The 15,992-nt window shown below is 39.3% G+C and overlaps 2 protein-coding genes across 7 annotated transcripts in view; one reads left to right on the forward strand and one right to left on the reverse strand.

The window, feature by feature from the left end:
• Nucleotides 1-11,375, forward strand: part of tafa5a (TAFA chemokine like family member 5a) — a 194,645-nt gene extending 183,270 nt beyond the window's left edge. For both annotated transcript variants that reach the window (XM_074625673.1, XM_074625674.1), the window contains exons 4-5: nucleotides 3,558-3,768; nucleotides 10,027-11,375. In XM_074625673.1, the coding sequence (XP_074481774.1) occupies nucleotides 3,558-3,566 (9 nt within the window). In that variant the 3' untranslated portion in view covers nucleotides 3,567-3,768; nucleotides 10,027-11,375. The remainder of the gene's footprint in view (nucleotides 1-3,557; nucleotides 3,769-10,026) is intronic.
• LOC141761967 (uncharacterized) overlaps nucleotides 5,866-15,992 on the reverse strand; it is a 46,858-nt gene continuing 36,731 nt past the window's right edge. For 2 of the 5 annotated variants that reach the window (XR_012592677.1, XM_074625670.1), the window contains 2 exons: nucleotides 13,645-13,736; nucleotides 11,312-11,439 (listed from right to left, as the gene is read on the reverse strand). Coding sequence is in view for 3 of the 5 variants with exons in the window: in XM_074625670.1 (XP_074481771.1) it covers nucleotides 11,390-11,439; nucleotides 13,645-13,736 (142 nt within the window). In the remaining 2 variants the exon portion in view is untranslated. Of the gene's footprint in view, nucleotides 6,087-11,311; nucleotides 11,440-13,356; nucleotides 13,737-15,992 lie in introns of those variants that run through there. The other 3 variants (XR_012592676.1, XM_074625671.1, XM_074625669.1) reach the window with 3 other exon arrangements.

A 15,992-nucleotide genomic window follows, 5' to 3' on the forward strand; every position in this document is an offset into this window, starting at 1 on the left:
ACAACTCAATTGCATGTCTGCAGAACGGCACCAAAATGAAAAGTTGTTTTGTCATTGTGTGAGCCGTACTAGACAAAGTGTTTAGATGTTTTTTAACCATAATAGTCATCCCTGGAAATGGTTCTGATATACTAATTTCGGTTTTGTTCTACTTTTTTGTTGACACTGACTACTTACTGTACTAGCGGAATGCTTTTGTGTATCGCGCTCAGCTTTTTAGATTTACAGTCGGTCAAAGTTTACAGGGAAAAGTCAATACTGTACAATAGTACACAGAAAAAAGACATGCACATTTGTATGTATACAATCAATGTATTTGAGTAGCAATGTGTTATATATACAGATATATCATATACAGTGAACAGAAAATTTGCCACAAATTGACATTCATGTCAAAAATAAGTAAAGTAAAAAACAACAAGTTGTACCTCCTCCCAGTACGTAACACCATGTCAGAGATATTTATGCAATATACATGTCGTCTGACAGATTTTGATAATTGAATGGATTATTTTGCATGTGACAGCTCAAACGATGAAAGAGTGTTAAGAAGTTGTGAAGAGTTCGACAGTTTCACTGAGAATCAAATCAGTTTTGATCAGCAAGACGTGCACGTGGTTAGTGTGCAAATTGTAGACAATTGTACTTCTTCTTGTGCATACAGGTGCCAAAACACATGCAATATTCTTGAATGAATGAGAAAATCTTATCTGTTGTGAACAACAAACTAGTTGTTCAGAGATCTGAACTTGTTTTGAAACAAATAATTCTCATTTGAGAATTGAGCCAAAGCAAATGAGGAAAAACTGTAAATGAACAAGCACTATTAGTCTACTTTGGTGCTTTCTTATGCACTCGGCACCTTATTTACATTCAAAGTACAAAAAAAATCACATTGTGAATCAATTTATATACATTGGGAATTAGCAAATGGTCAGTGGGCCACCCGGCACCCTATCTGGCCCACGAGCCATAAGTTGAGTATGACTGTCCGAGAGTTTTTACTCATTTATACATCTGCCAGTGACAGCGTGTGTTCGGCAGAGTATGAAAAAGCTGTTTCGATTGGAGTATGTAAGCAAGTGCTGAGGCCTCCCTCCGATATCCCCCCTCCCATCACTTCCTTTCTGTTTCTTCCTCCCCCTCCCTCTGTGGATCCGGTTCAGGCTGGGCCTGATGGAATCCCCCAATGCCCCACCATCAACCCCCCCCCCCCCCCCCGTGGTTTTGGGTCGGTACCGGCCTTGGTAATTGATCCCTCTGGGCCCTCCAGGCACATCCAACAGTGGGTTGAACAGAATCACCACTAAGAAGACAGCTGCTTGGCCACCCCAGACAGGCCAGGAGAGAAAGGGAGAAAGAAAAAGAGACCCTGTTGCTGCTAACCATTAGCTGCGTCTGCCAGCTTCCTTCTAGAGGGAGCCAAGTCAGCACATAGTCTCAGCTTGGAAAATACCAAATCCTCCATTTTGGGAAGCTGGGACTGTTAGCAAGAGAAAGGGACAGACGACAAGGACGAGAGAGTCTGCCTTTTTAGTTTGTTATTTACAGCCTAAGAGCTTGTGGGATTGATCTGCTAAGTGAGCCAGAACCTCTGCTAGCCAACGAAAGCACCCCTACCTGTATCACACTGCCCAGTATCACAATTTCAGCCATTTCCATGTGGCCAGAAAAGGTAATTGACTTCATAAAGCAGGGAGTGATTGCTGGCTTGTGCTCACACAGTAAGCAGAGCCCAGTTAGAAGAGCTGCAGGTTTCTTCCAACAAACAGGCAACAACAAAAGCACACGTGCAAAGACAATGTGCACACTCGCACACAAGAGTAAATACAGAATATTGTTGCTGCTGAAAACCATGTAGGCCTATCCCCCAAAAAATATCATCTTTTCAGGAGCTAAGAAGAACAACAGCTTTGTCACAATACATTTTTTCAGATAGTCCAATGGATTTTAAACGGTTTCTTTAGCTTAGAAAGTCAAGACTTTTGTCAATCTATAGAGTAATATTCAATTCTTCATATGTAAAAAATGCAATATCCCCATTTTTTTTTAGGTTTTCATAGGACAGTGATGCTAATTAATGACATATGAAGAGTCTACAGCCATACTAGCAACATTGTGAGGCTTTACTTGTGTATTATGTTTACCATACATCAGACCGGCACATACGACACAACAAGTCAAGGTCGCGCCCCCTTTGGGGGAGAGAAAACCCCATAAACTTCAATACAATTTGTTTGGATTGTAATTTTGACCAGTTCGTATGCATTCATCTCTTGTTATACAAGCGTTTATTGTATACACAAGTCTAATAATTATTTTGCTAACTTGCCTGAACCTGAGCGTTTGCGATACCTTAATAAATGAAGGTTGATCGGCATCATGTCCCTTCAGTCTTCCCCCGTCCAACACAGTGGCCGGATATTGCTGATCCAGACATCTCTAGATATCTGATTGAATCACGTCAGGCTAAGTGTTGTGTGTAAATAACCAACCTGTTAACCAACTGTTTGATCTATAGGCTGGAGACGACAGTCTGATGCTGCTAGAACGTTAATACATGACTGTATCACTGCAGCAGCCTCCCACTCAAGCTAACGTTAGCGAGCCACGCTAGTCACTGTCACCAGCATCATTTAGCCGTTCAGCGAAGGTCAGCGTTTTGGGATTAATTGTTGGTGCAACCAACTACACCTCAACTCTTGGGCATAGTGTTATTACTGTTACTGGTTAGTTTAAAGTAGAAGTTTGGAGACATGTTTCAACTTCCTCTGTTTCCTCTGTTGCAGGACAGAGGGTTGTTTTCCCCCAAAAGGGGGCGTGGTCATGAGAGCCTATTCTGGATGACGTATTGCCGGTCTGATGTATGTTGCCCATTTTAGTTTAGCGTGTTAGCATGCTAACAATTGCTAAATAGCTCTAAACACAAAGTACAGCTGAGGTTGATGGAATGTCATTTTGCAGGTATTTGGTCATAGTAGAAAAGCCAGGGGATGGCCAAAGTTGTTGGATTCATCATCTGGGATCATGAATGTCTGTACTAAATGTTATGCCAATCCATCCAATAGTTGTTGAGATATGTTAGTCTATTTTAGTAGTATAGGAAAATTACAAATGACCTTAAAATAATGAATTGTGAATAAACTTGTGATTTATTTTATTGTCATTTTATTAAATTGTATTGCTTTGTTAAGCAATGATCAAACAAAAAAGAATCACTGGAAAGACAACAAACAAAAAGCCTCTTTGTGTTTTGCTTACATGTGGGCTACTGTTACGCAAAATCCGACTCTGTTTTACTCCCACACTTCTATATTTAATATGCAGTTTCCTTGTGACACACAAGCACAGAACAGCTCATCGGGTTTGTACAAAGCCAAGCAGGCACATTTTCTAGACACCTTCGTGAGACAAATTGATAATGTTGGTGGTGGTGATGGTGCTGTGACTGTGACTGTGTCTAAATCTGTAAAAAAACTAAATTCAAAATAAAACACTGCATCCTCATTATGAGCTTGATAACCATCCCGCCTTCCCCTCTTCCTCTCTCCCCCCAGGCTCTATGACGCGACAAGAGTCCCTCTCGACACTCTTGCACTATGGAGAGCATTGATGACCCCTTGACAGACAGCCAAAAAACATCTGCCAACACCACCCTATCACCACCGCCACCAACATCACAACAACTTCACCCAAACCCTGGTTCAGCAAAGGCAGGAAGCGACACAAGCAGCTACAGAGCACCGAGGGCCTCAGGGAGGCAGCAAGGTACAACACAAAACCACTTCCCCTTTAATCCTTTACTTTGTGAAGTGCTTGTAGAGAAGCTAGTTATGAAAAAGGAGATAGTCATACATTTCTCTTATGCCTAGCCAAATGTCTATCAATCAGTTATTTTATTTAAAAAAATAAAATAAAAGTGACCATATGTCCTGGTGGTCATCTTCACCTTCACGGCATATATACAAGTTGTCCAAAATCTATTTTCTTATGTGAGGGGGTTGATAAAGTAGGTAGAGGCAGAACACCAGCATGTACAGATAGACTAGTGCCGTTTAACTAGAAAAATCATCTTTAATAAAATGAATGATTTGAAACATGGGGGGTTGATTAAATAAATAAATGTAACTGATAATAAATACATATAGAGGTGATACAAATATGTAAAAATATTTAAAGGTGCTCTATATGATATTCAGAGCATTAATATAACAGCCAACAACTACAGTATTGTCTATGTAGAGCTATAGTGGAGTAATGTCTACCTGTGTGTTGTAATCAGAGCTTCTTTGTGCTTTGTTGACGTAGCTGGGCCGGCCTTTTGGTGCCCCTCTGGCTAGCTCACGGCCGCCGCTCTGCACTGCTTTCATACTGCGATTAAAGCTGATAACGCCGTCCCGACCAATGCCGCTGTTGCAGAAACGTAGCACCCGCCCTCCACTGTTAGCTCTTGCTCTTGCTTTTGTTGTTACTGTTAGCGCTGTTAGCACCGTTAGCAGCAAGCCATGTTGAGAGCCGTGCGGAGGCAATAGAAACGCTCCCAATCTCCCATTTAGCACCTTTTAAGAGCATTACAGATTGCAGGTGGCATATTTCTCTTGGCAGACTTCCTGTGATCTTGGGAGTTGTTATGTAACAACAAAACATGCCCAATGATTTTCTGTAAGGAAGATGAGACACAACAGCACCTGCTGATGGGCTGTTGCAGAGCACAAGAGGTCGTACATTGACCGCAGTAGGAAGGAGATGCGGAAGGATTCCAGTTTCCGTAGCTTCGCCCATGGTACTTTTCTCTCGGGGAGGTCCCATTTCGTGCTTAGAATGCAAAGCTCGACAGCTTTTGACAACCGTTGTTCTTCCTCCAAATTTCACACTTCAGCCTGGATCATGGCTCTCCTCTCCTGTGTCTGAGGCCTCGTCTTCCAGTGCATGGGTTTCCGATTATGACCTGAAGTTTAACATGTTCTCTGCCTAGGCCACTGATGCATTAGCTGCCCACTTCAGCCCTGATCTTGTTGTGGTGCCTGCATCTCTGACTTGTTGGTCCTGGGAATCTCTGGCGGTCATCATGACCTTATACTTTGCCACCTTGAACTCTGTTTCTGTCAGACAGGGAATAGTCAAACCCCTTCCCGAGGCATTTGATTGGACTCTCCTCTATTGATGGAATGGCCTCCCTCATGGATTTGCAGCTTGAATTTGTTGGTTATTTTCCCTTTCTTGATCTCCGTGCTCCTTGATTTCTTAGGCTTAAACTTGATCCTGGCCCTTGTTGCCATGTCACCAAGTGTTGTTAGGACCCACCTCGCCTCCACATGGGTTGTGGGTGCTATAGTGTGGTCTTCTATGTAGCCTCTTACTGGGGGCTGTCTAACCCCTGATGCAATTTTTGGCCCTCTGGCTTCTTTCCCAGCAGCTGCAATGAGCAGGTTCATTCCCATGATGAAGAGGATGGGGAGATTGTAGAGCCCTTCCCAGTCCCTTTTTCCAGGTCTTGCCACTGAGTTGTGAACTGGCCTGATTTGAAATGTTGCTCGATTCCGCCGAAGTAGCTGGTGATCATCCCCTGAATGTTATGAGGAATGTGGTGGTAGTTTGTTGCTGCACGGAGGAGGGATTGATCTGTACCTGCCAAATCCAGCTGGACCACTTTTAGGTCTCCTCTGTTTTCCTTAGTCTCCTTTACCATCTAATAATCAGCCTACTTTGTACAGAAATGTGGAAATCCAGATAGAATCCTGATAGACAGCAACATGGTGGTTAAATACATACTAGCTGACCTTTGGAGGAGGAGAAGTTTAGATAAATGTCAGCGTCTCCCCTGGCGCATACTGCACATTTGATAAGGAAATACATGACACCAATATCTCTGAAGCACTGTATCACATAGGACTTTATTATGCACTTTGCATATTTTGACACTATGTTTATATTTATGCACTGAACTGTTTTTGTACATTTATAATTGTTAAACTCAATAAAGATTTTTGTTTTTAAAAAAATCAAAGGAGGTAAAGGACTGTGTAAAGGAGGCACTAAGCGTCACCGTGAAGCCCTCCCTGATAACATCCAGGGGATCACCAAACCTGCAAAGAAAACAAGATCAAATGAGTGATTGGATTTGATCCCTCTGGTAGTTTTGTATTTTTTCAGAATCTGATGAAAATCATTAAAACCAATATTATAGTTTTATTAGTCCACAAGCACATCATCCTCCGGCTTTAGCAGAACATGCAAACAACAGGAAGCGCAGTCAAACACATAAATCCAGATACAATTTAAACAACCGTGAAGTCTTCATTTGGCTCGCTCATTTTTTCCATAAGCTCACAAGGTCCCCAGTGTGTGTTCAACCACAAAAAAATCTATGTGTGCAGCTATACCAGTAAAAGCCATCGGTTTATTTCCAGCTTGTTTTTGCTCTGCTTCGCTGGCATGCCTTGTATATTGTCGTTTAAAGTATTGTGTCAGATGGCGTCTGTGCTCTGGAATAAAACAAGGCGCCAGACAGATATTAATGCATGTGATTGGGAAACAGAGAGCAACCATGTAGTAAATTTAGTGTACAGTGCCATAAAATGGATGAGGCCAAAGTCATAAAAATGCCCGCTCTCATAGAGTTTCTAAAAACCAGGCTCTTCTCTCGGTCAATATTGTCAGCATTTATGGCCCATGTTGTGATTCACTTTGAGAGAAAAAAATCTGATCCGGCTGCTTTTCGGGCCAGACAGCAAGTCTTCAGTAGATTTAAAACTATAAATAGACGCAGGGTGGGTTGCATGCTGTGAACTCACATCCCTCACAGAGCATCATATAGAAGATTATTGTCTATTTACTGAGGGAGAAGGCTATCTTAGATTTGATCCCATAATGTGCTCTATAAAGGCAAACAATACTATATCGCCGGCAATCATCTGGCCCCATACTGTGGCATGCATTACATTGCATGACCAGATATAATCTACACATTACAGTGTATTGAGGCACAGGGGGGAACATTTCAAGTTGTTTGTATCTAAAACAAATCAGCGACATTTTGTTCTTCCTTTCTGGTCGGAGTGCGATGTTAAATCTGTTCTAATGTTCCCTCTGGAGCATTAAAGTTGTGATCATATTGTAGAATGCAGATAGTGCGCTGTGTTTGCTTTGATGTTCTGAAGAAATGCAGTATGAAAGGGTTGATAATGACATAAAACCCCAGATAGCTTTGAACTCTCTCTTAATGTGGAATGAGGCCTAGTGTCTGGAGGCCCGTGCATACATGTTCATGTATTTTGATCTCAGCGTCTGCTTCAGGCATTATCCGACTTCACAGCATGTAATGAGCGATTTCCCATCCCTTATTAACCTGTGGATCATTCCTAACCTACAAGTTCACTTATGAATATTCATCTGGCGGGGCTATTGTGCTGCTTGCGCGCTCCGATCCGAAAGGAAGCGTGCTCGGCTGCACGAGGCTGAGCATTAAACAGCGAGGGCAGGAGCAAGTATTAGAAACAGGCAGTTGATGCGAAAAGCAGGAGCACTTTAGAATGACAGTAAAAGGTGCTATTCCACTAGCTGATGTTTGGGCAGCACCTCGCCCTCTTCGGAGTGTAGCAAAAGCTTCCAGCGAATGAGCAAAATCATCCAATCAATCATAAATCGATTCATCAACCGTATACTCCTGACATGGTGCATTATTCACATCCATCAGGTTCTCGATAAAGAGTTTGGAGAGGCAAAGCAGATCAATTTCCCCTCATGCGTGGCCCATTCACACGTTCACCGTGGGTCACACCGCTGTGACATTTTGAAGAGAGTCAGCGAGAGTTCAAGGCGAGAGGAAATGTCAAGCCGGGGCCATGTGTTCGGGTGCATTCGCTTTAACTCCCAGCTGGAGAGCGACACCATATGTATTGTGTATAATTTCCTTTAGCTCCGACATATGTGGCTGCATGCGCCTTCGCTTGACTGCACATGCAAAATGCATATGAAAGCCAGCGCAAATGCATGCTCATTTATACATCAAAGCATTTCAGCTTTGCCCGGAGACAGGAAGCTTTCAGTAACGCCCCTGAACTCTAATGTTTAATGTTTTCCTTGTCCACAATTGAATGCTGCTGGGTACATATCAATATGTATTGAGTGGATTGGCTGCTAGCTCCATAACAAGAGAAGTCTGCACAGATTACCACAGATGGATTCTGTCCACATCTGTTCCTATGACACCTGCAGCAGTTCTCAGTCTCACTTGAAACGTCTAATTGTGTTTCTGGTCTTGTTTGGATAGCCAGACCCCACCGTACTCACAGTTTGTCCACCACGGGCTCTGCATCGCATTTCATTCATCTCTGCATTCCTCTGCCGCAAGAATGTAAAATATTCTCTTGATTTTATAAGATATAAAATACAGTAATATGGTCGTTTCCTGATAAACCCGAAGTAATAATCACCTAGGGCCTGTGAATTTTATTCATAGGGCAAATTCATCTCATATTCATCTGACATTCGTTCCTCTTTTTAATAGAAGGCTTGCATTTCCCTGAGATGAGATTTGTGTGCGAGATTTATGGGGAACCATTTGCCACAGTGTGGGTGTGAGAAAAAGGAAGAGGAACATAGAAGACAGAATATAAGAAAATTACCTTGTACCGCCTATGCATGTGCGTCTATTTAAATTCATTTGCATTTCCATTCCTCTTGAGATTTCTACAACAATGTTTCTATGCAGTGATTCTGTCCTGCTTCCATTTGATCTGTGGCTCTTTGACCATTCGGTGCCACTGTAATCTCAGTGTGCCCACTAGGAGGCGTCCAGATAGGGATTAAACAGCTGTTTGGGCCGCGGTCACAGCCGAGGAGTTAACACAGTCACGCCCCTGCTTTAAGCTGTTATACTTCTGGGTCATTTCATGCCCAGCACCAACAAAAACCATGACATTATCTCTATTAAGCCCCGAGCTCATTGAGATGTTTATTATTCCCGGAGCATCAGACATTGTCATCTGTGATACATGCTAGTACTCCGTCCAACACCTGCCCCTTTCATGGCAATTTGCACCCTGTTAAATCATCAAGAGTTCATTATTATGAATTAAACTTCAGCAGTCTTGGAAGGCGTCGGCGCCTCCATCAAGTTGGCTGTGTGACTGGCGGGGGCCAGATGGTGAGGATGCTTCCAGATTTGTCTTTCTGTTGGTAGATTTATTGTTTCTCAGTGTCTGCACTGCGAGACTCGCTTTGTTATTGGGTTACACCCGCTGAAGAACTCTAAATATTTGACTGGCAAAACAACTTACTTTGACAGAGAGTAAGCTGTTGAGTTTTTATTTTTATGATTCTACCAGAGTGCTGTAATTAACACCTCCGTTTGGTAGGGAGAAATGGGTATATTCAAGGCAACACACAGAGGATGCACTGATTCTCCCCGAAAAAGTAGTTGTTCATTTCTTTTAAAACAATAGTTCAACATTTTGCTTTAACATTATATCTGTCTGTGAAATATTAAGCTGCAGCCACTTAGTTTAGCATAAGGAATCAGAATCTTTGTTTATTGCCAGGTGTATCAGGTGTACACTTGGAATTTGCTTTTGTCCGCTGGTGCAAATAAGCAGTAAAAACAACAATCAAATAATTAAAACGTTAGAATAAAAGAAGAATAAAAAAATGCTACCAATATATAATATACAATATAAGATATAAACAAAACATAATATAACATAGTATAAACACATAAATAATATTGCAGGTGTGCAAACAATCAGGTACCAGAGAGAGAGAGAGAGAGCGAGAGAGAGGGAGACAGTGGGGAGGGGGGGCTTAGCATACAGCCTGAAGACGCTCCTGCAATTCCAAAGACTTCTGATTTCTGAATTGTTGAACAAAAGATCTACTTTGCTTCTACATGTATGCATCAAGATAATGTAATTATAAAAATGCTTATTTTTTTTGCATAAATACACCTTCAGAAGTGATTAAACTTCTTCCAGGAGCTGAGAAGACTGTGCTAAAACAATCATCTAATGTTTGCTCTGTTCTCCACAGGTCTCCTAACACAGCCAGAGACAGGAGAACCAGGGAGTGACTGTTTGAGGGAGCGAACTCTCCCCTGGACGCTGGACAAACTACTCGCTGTAAAACACTTTCCATTTCCTGTGACCGGCCCCTCCAGGTTTGTGACTGCTCCCTCCTGCTAACTGTCGTTGGGTCAAAATGTTGCGTCCACCTCCTCTCCACTCTATCTGCCTGCTCTGTGAAATTAGCAGCGCCTGCTCGTGCCACGGAGAATCGGACACCTTGGAAATCCCATGAATGTTTTTTTGCCTCATTGGAAGTACTGTGTTTGAAACGGCTTTGAAAAAGGGATTTCTCCACATCTCTCTCTTAGCCTCTAGAGTTCCAGAGCAAAGACGGGATCATTACAGACCGGACCCTGTTGCTTCTCGGACCACCTCGTGAGGCCGTTAGAAACCGAACTGAGCGCTCTCTGCTGTGAATAGGCCTTCTGCTGGAGTAAACCTCCCATATTTTTATAGACCAAAGAGCAAAACAACAAATACGATCATTATGACAGAGTGGACCATGTGGCAAAGAAACGCAGAGACTTAGTGAACTTACTGTTTGTGTCGCCGCCGACCAACGACTGCCCCCCCACAGAGATACGGTGCACAAACGGACCGACACAAACCGAACCTTGCGTCCGGTGGCACACGTACCGGACACAACCGAAGGAGTACTTTTAAAACTTTCCAGACATTTTTTCTCAGACTAAGCCCACCACTGTATTTTGGAACTGGAGATATAGGTACTACATACGTATAACTGTGTATCAAAAAAAAAATAATCTGATTTGCATTTTTCAGTAGCTACGGTTGGGACAGTTGGCAGGAAGCATCGTCGAGTTGGTCACGGATCAGGACTGCAAATCATATCAAAGAGATGAAGAGATCTACAGAGAGTATAAATGCTATCGAGTCTGAAAAGAAGGAGTAAAGAAATGTCATTAAATGTATTTTGAAAGGCCCTAAAAAGTTATATATTTAACAGTTTTATATGTTGTACCTTTGTAGAGAAGCTTATTGGACTTAAAATGTGGTCACAATGGCAGTTTAGTAGAATGTGAACAAATGCTGTTGTTCTCATTACTGCTAGCTCGTAGTCCCAGGTTTTCTGTTCACACCTCAGTAGCCGCTTTCTTTTCATGGTCATCTACAAGTCACTGTCTATCAGAACCATTAATGAAAAAAAAAGGAAAGTGACAATTTATTGAGGACTGATCTGCAGCCAACTGAACATTGTAAATCTATGGTAGTCAGTGGAAGCCATTGATATCTGCTAATTTGCTATGATATTGTATTGTACACGGTGTGGAATACTGACTCATTTCCTCTCTATGGGTTTTGATCTCTTAATTTATTTTTGTGCTTGTGTTTGTTCTCGCACAAATCCGGCGTCTCTCTGACGGCGACGGATACGAGTAGAGAGAGAGAGAGAGAAAAAGAGAAAGCATTGCAGAAGTATTAGAGTCATTTACATACATTTTTTATCATGAAATATTTTAAGAATAAATTAAATACATGAAAAGAAATGTCCCCGGCAAATTTAGATGGTCTTGATGTTCAAGGTCGTCAAAGGAAAATTCAAATGATCTTATTCTGGTTTTACTTTTAATGACTGTGTTCTCAAAGTTTCCTTTTCTTCCCCAGGTGATCAGAGGTCTGTACTACGAAGCAGGATTTAGGGTTAGCGAGGTAACTGCGGGGTTAACCTTCAGGGTTTTCAGTGTTACGACGGTGGTTCACTTCTTACCGAGGTAGATCGCCATGGTAACTTATGCTGCATGCCTTACCTGCTCATATAAGAGATCAACTGGTATAAAAGCACCGCCTACTGACCAATCAGAGCTCGGTGCGAGGTTTGTATGATAATATTACACAAAGACGAAGAAGTATAAATTATAATCCAGGCTAAAAACAACACAGTTTAAACTGACAGATGCAGGAAGGACAGCTGGATTTATGCTGTGGGTGATGACCGCTTTGAATTATGTTTTTATATTTATTTCTTTACTTGCTCTTACGTCCGTTTCACACCGCCAGAGTCGGGGACGCAGCTGAAAGAAGGCTGAAATAGTCACACACACGCCACATCCTTACCAAAGGGCATAATGAAGTGTAATCTATTCATCCATTCTATTTTGAAAGTTATTTATATATCACTGCCCAGTCTAGATGACTATATCTGACTTTTGAGTATTCCGTTAAGTTAATAAGTCTGTTAATTTACACATTCACTCATCAGGAACTTTTTCTTTTGGCAGCTTCAACTGTGTTACTTTTAGTCTGGATTATGTGTTTAACTTCTTTGTATTTGTCTAATATTCTAGTTTGCTATTGGCTCTGCTGACGGTAGACTTGTCCATGTCTGTGATTGGTCATATGCTGCAAACACCGCCCCTTTAATGTGAATGCGCTCACAGCCAGACTGAGAAACCCTGGGTTGATTTACCGAGTTAATAACCAGCGTCATAGGACCGCTCAGCGTGATCACTGTTGTTAGAGTTAGTTGAACCAGATAAAGAGAAGATATCTTGGCTATGTTGAACTCTCTTCGTAGTACAGACCTCAGGTCGGTGTATGACACAATGATTTCTGACTCAACGTCCTTAGAAGCTCAGTAAGAAAACGGTAACACTTTATAATAACCATCATTTATAAATAGCAAAATGATAATTCATGTTTACTAGTTATTAGTAATGCTTTACTTTATTACTTTGTGTAATGCGTAATGAAATAATTAGTTTATAAATTATATATTGTATCATAGCTGATAAGAGACGATAACAATAATCTAATTACATTAGTAAAGTATTTATCAGTTTATTGTTGCACACATAACATTTTGTATACTATATTGAGTAATTGTTAATTATTAAATGATGTGTAAACCTCTAAGACATTGTTTGTAAAAACATCTATAACCATTACATAGAAACTAATTATTAACCATTGACAAAGTGTTAACTATTTAAATACTGTTCATAGAACCTTTACAGAGAATTTCTTTAAGGTTTACAAATAATATCTTAATCATTAACAGATACTTGTATATATAATATATAAAATGTTATATGTGCAACAATAAACTGTCAACATAACATAAATTATAGGATTACTAATTAGTAAACATTATTAATTATCATTTTATTGTTTGTTACCAGTAAAATTAAGTAAATTAACTATTTATGTACCATTTATAAATGATTATAAAGTGTTACCAAAAAGGGATCATTTTTACCAGTATCCGTATCTCCCTGGATTCGTCTAATTAGTTACCGTATTGTCAAAAAAAAAAAAACGATTGTATAGTATGGTATAGTATGATAGTGTAGTATAGGCGTCTCAACCAATGAGGAGAGCATGTTTTTAAAATTACAAAGTCATCGGGCTTCTTTGAGGGGTATACATAATTCTGTTCTGTAAACCTTCTGAAACTAAACTACACCAAAAACCTCTGATTACCCATCATAATGTCATCATAAACACACCACATGAAAAAGCCTGCTTCTGGTTTTGGGCCTAATATAGTTAAACAGACTGGTACAGGTGGCTCAGTTAGGCTGAGTTAATTTTTTCAAATAAGGTGTTAAAAACTGTGCCTTACGAAACAGCAGAGAAGACCGTCGGAGGGTTGAATGATTCATCCTGTCGTGGGTCACGGGAGACTTCAGCCAATCACAGCACTGACAGCGACACCTGGACAGAAAGAGTATACATGCACATTAAATATCTCATTAATGTTTGATAAGCTTTACAGGTCTGCATCAACAGTGACTCCTGACCCAACACAATCAAAATAAGTGATTAAAGTATGAAAATCCTGTCCTATAAATATGAATACATGGTAAATGACCCACTCTACCTCCTGAGACAAAGTGGCCCCTATCATGACTGACACAAGCTTGAGAGGACTTCAACACAATAACAGGTAAGAATAATAAGAAAGAAGTCAGTTGAAAGCAATAAGCGATATAATTATGCTATTTTGCATTCTACAAAAGTGTTTTGTACAAGTTTAGTTCAGTGAGTAGACTTCAGTGGATGGCACTTGCAGCAATGACTGTATTGCTACAGAATAGGCTACATAGTTGAGTCAAGCTCATTATCGCTTTCAGTGACACTTAAAAAATGCCATAAAAACAGTCATGGTAAATGTTATAAAAAGTTGTAGTATAGAGAATTGGATCTTGATGTGAGCGGAAGCGACCAACGAAAGGCATTGGAAGCTAAGGTAGAAACGAAGTGAAGTCAAAAAGTCATAGTATGTCGAAAGAAGTCATAGTAAAGTATGACGAAAAAATAAAAAAGTCAGTATAGTATGTCAAAAAAATAAAAAAGTCAGTATAATATGTCAAAAAAAAAGCCATAGTATAGTATGTTGAAAGAATAAAAAAGGCATAGTATAGTATGTTGAAAGAATAAAAAAGGCATAGTATAGTATGTTTTTCGACATACTATACTATGACTTTTTTATGATGCTATACTATGACATTTTCTTGACTTTTTCGACATACTATGCTATGGCTTTTGTATGACTTTCTCTACAAAGTATACTATGACCTTTTTCGACATACTATACTATCACTTTTTTTTTTTTTCGACATACTATTATGACTTTTCGAAATACTATACTTTGACTTTTTTTGACATGCTATACTATGACTTTTTTTTACTTTTTAGAACATACTACATGATGACTTTTTCGACATACTATACAATGACTTTTTTTCGAAATACTATACTATCACTTTATATTTTACTTTTTACAACATACTATAGGATGACTTATTTCGACATACTAAAGTATGACTTTTTTGTGATTTTTTATGACATACTATACTATGACTTTTTTCGACATACGGAAGTATGACTTTTTTGTGACTTTTTAGGACATACTCTACTATGGCTTTTTTATTACTTTTTTTTTTTCAACATACTATACTTTGACTTTTTTTAGACATACTATAATTTGACTTTTTTTGACATACCATATGATGACTTTTTTATGACTTTCGATATACTATAGAATGATTTTTTTGTAACTTTTTACGACATACTATACTATAGCGTTTTTATGACTTTTTCAACATACTTTACTATGACTTTTTTTTTTTTTGGACATACGTATGACTTTTTTTCATTCAATTTGTCGACAGACAATACTGTGACTATTTTTCAGGGACTTTTTCGATAAACCATAGTATGACTTTTTTTCATTCAATTTTTCAACAAAGCTATACTTTGACTTTTTTTTCATGAAATTTTCGTGTTTTTTTTACATGCTATACTATAACTATTTTTCATGGAATTTTTCGACATACTACATTATTAATTTTTTTCAGGAAACTTTTCGACATGCTACACTGTGACTTTGTTTCAGGACATTTTTTGACATACTATACTGTGATTAAATGTTTTGACATACAATAGTATGGCTTTTGTCAGGAAATTTCTCCACATGCTATACTATGACTTTTTTTCAGGAAATTATTTGACATGCTATACCTTGACTATTTTTCAGGAAATTTTTGTACATACTAAAGTATGATTTTTTTGTTCATCAAATATTTAGACATACAATAATATGAATATTTTTAATGACATTTTTCAACATACTACACTATAACTTTTTTTATTTTTTCAACATGCTATACTATGACTTTTTTTCATGAATTTATTTGACTTTTTTTCATGACATTTTTCGACATACTATACTATGACTTTTTTTCATGAAATGTTTCGACACGCAATACCATGACCTTTTTTCACCAAATTTTTTGACATACTAAAGTATGACTATTTGTCATGAAATATTTTGACATGCTTTTCTATGACTTTATTTTTTCGACATACTTTACTATGGCTTTTTTTGTATATATTGTACTGACTTTTTTTTTCAGACGTACTATAATATGGCTTTTTTTCTACATAATATACTATGATTTTTTCGAC

The sequence above is a fragment of the Sebastes fasciatus genome, chromosome 23 (assembly GCF_043250625.1).
Source record: "Sebastes fasciatus isolate fSebFas1 chromosome 23, fSebFas1.pri, whole genome shotgun sequence".
In the NCBI taxonomy this organism is placed as follows: Eukaryota; Metazoa; Chordata; class Actinopteri; order Perciformes; family Sebastidae; genus Sebastes; species Sebastes fasciatus.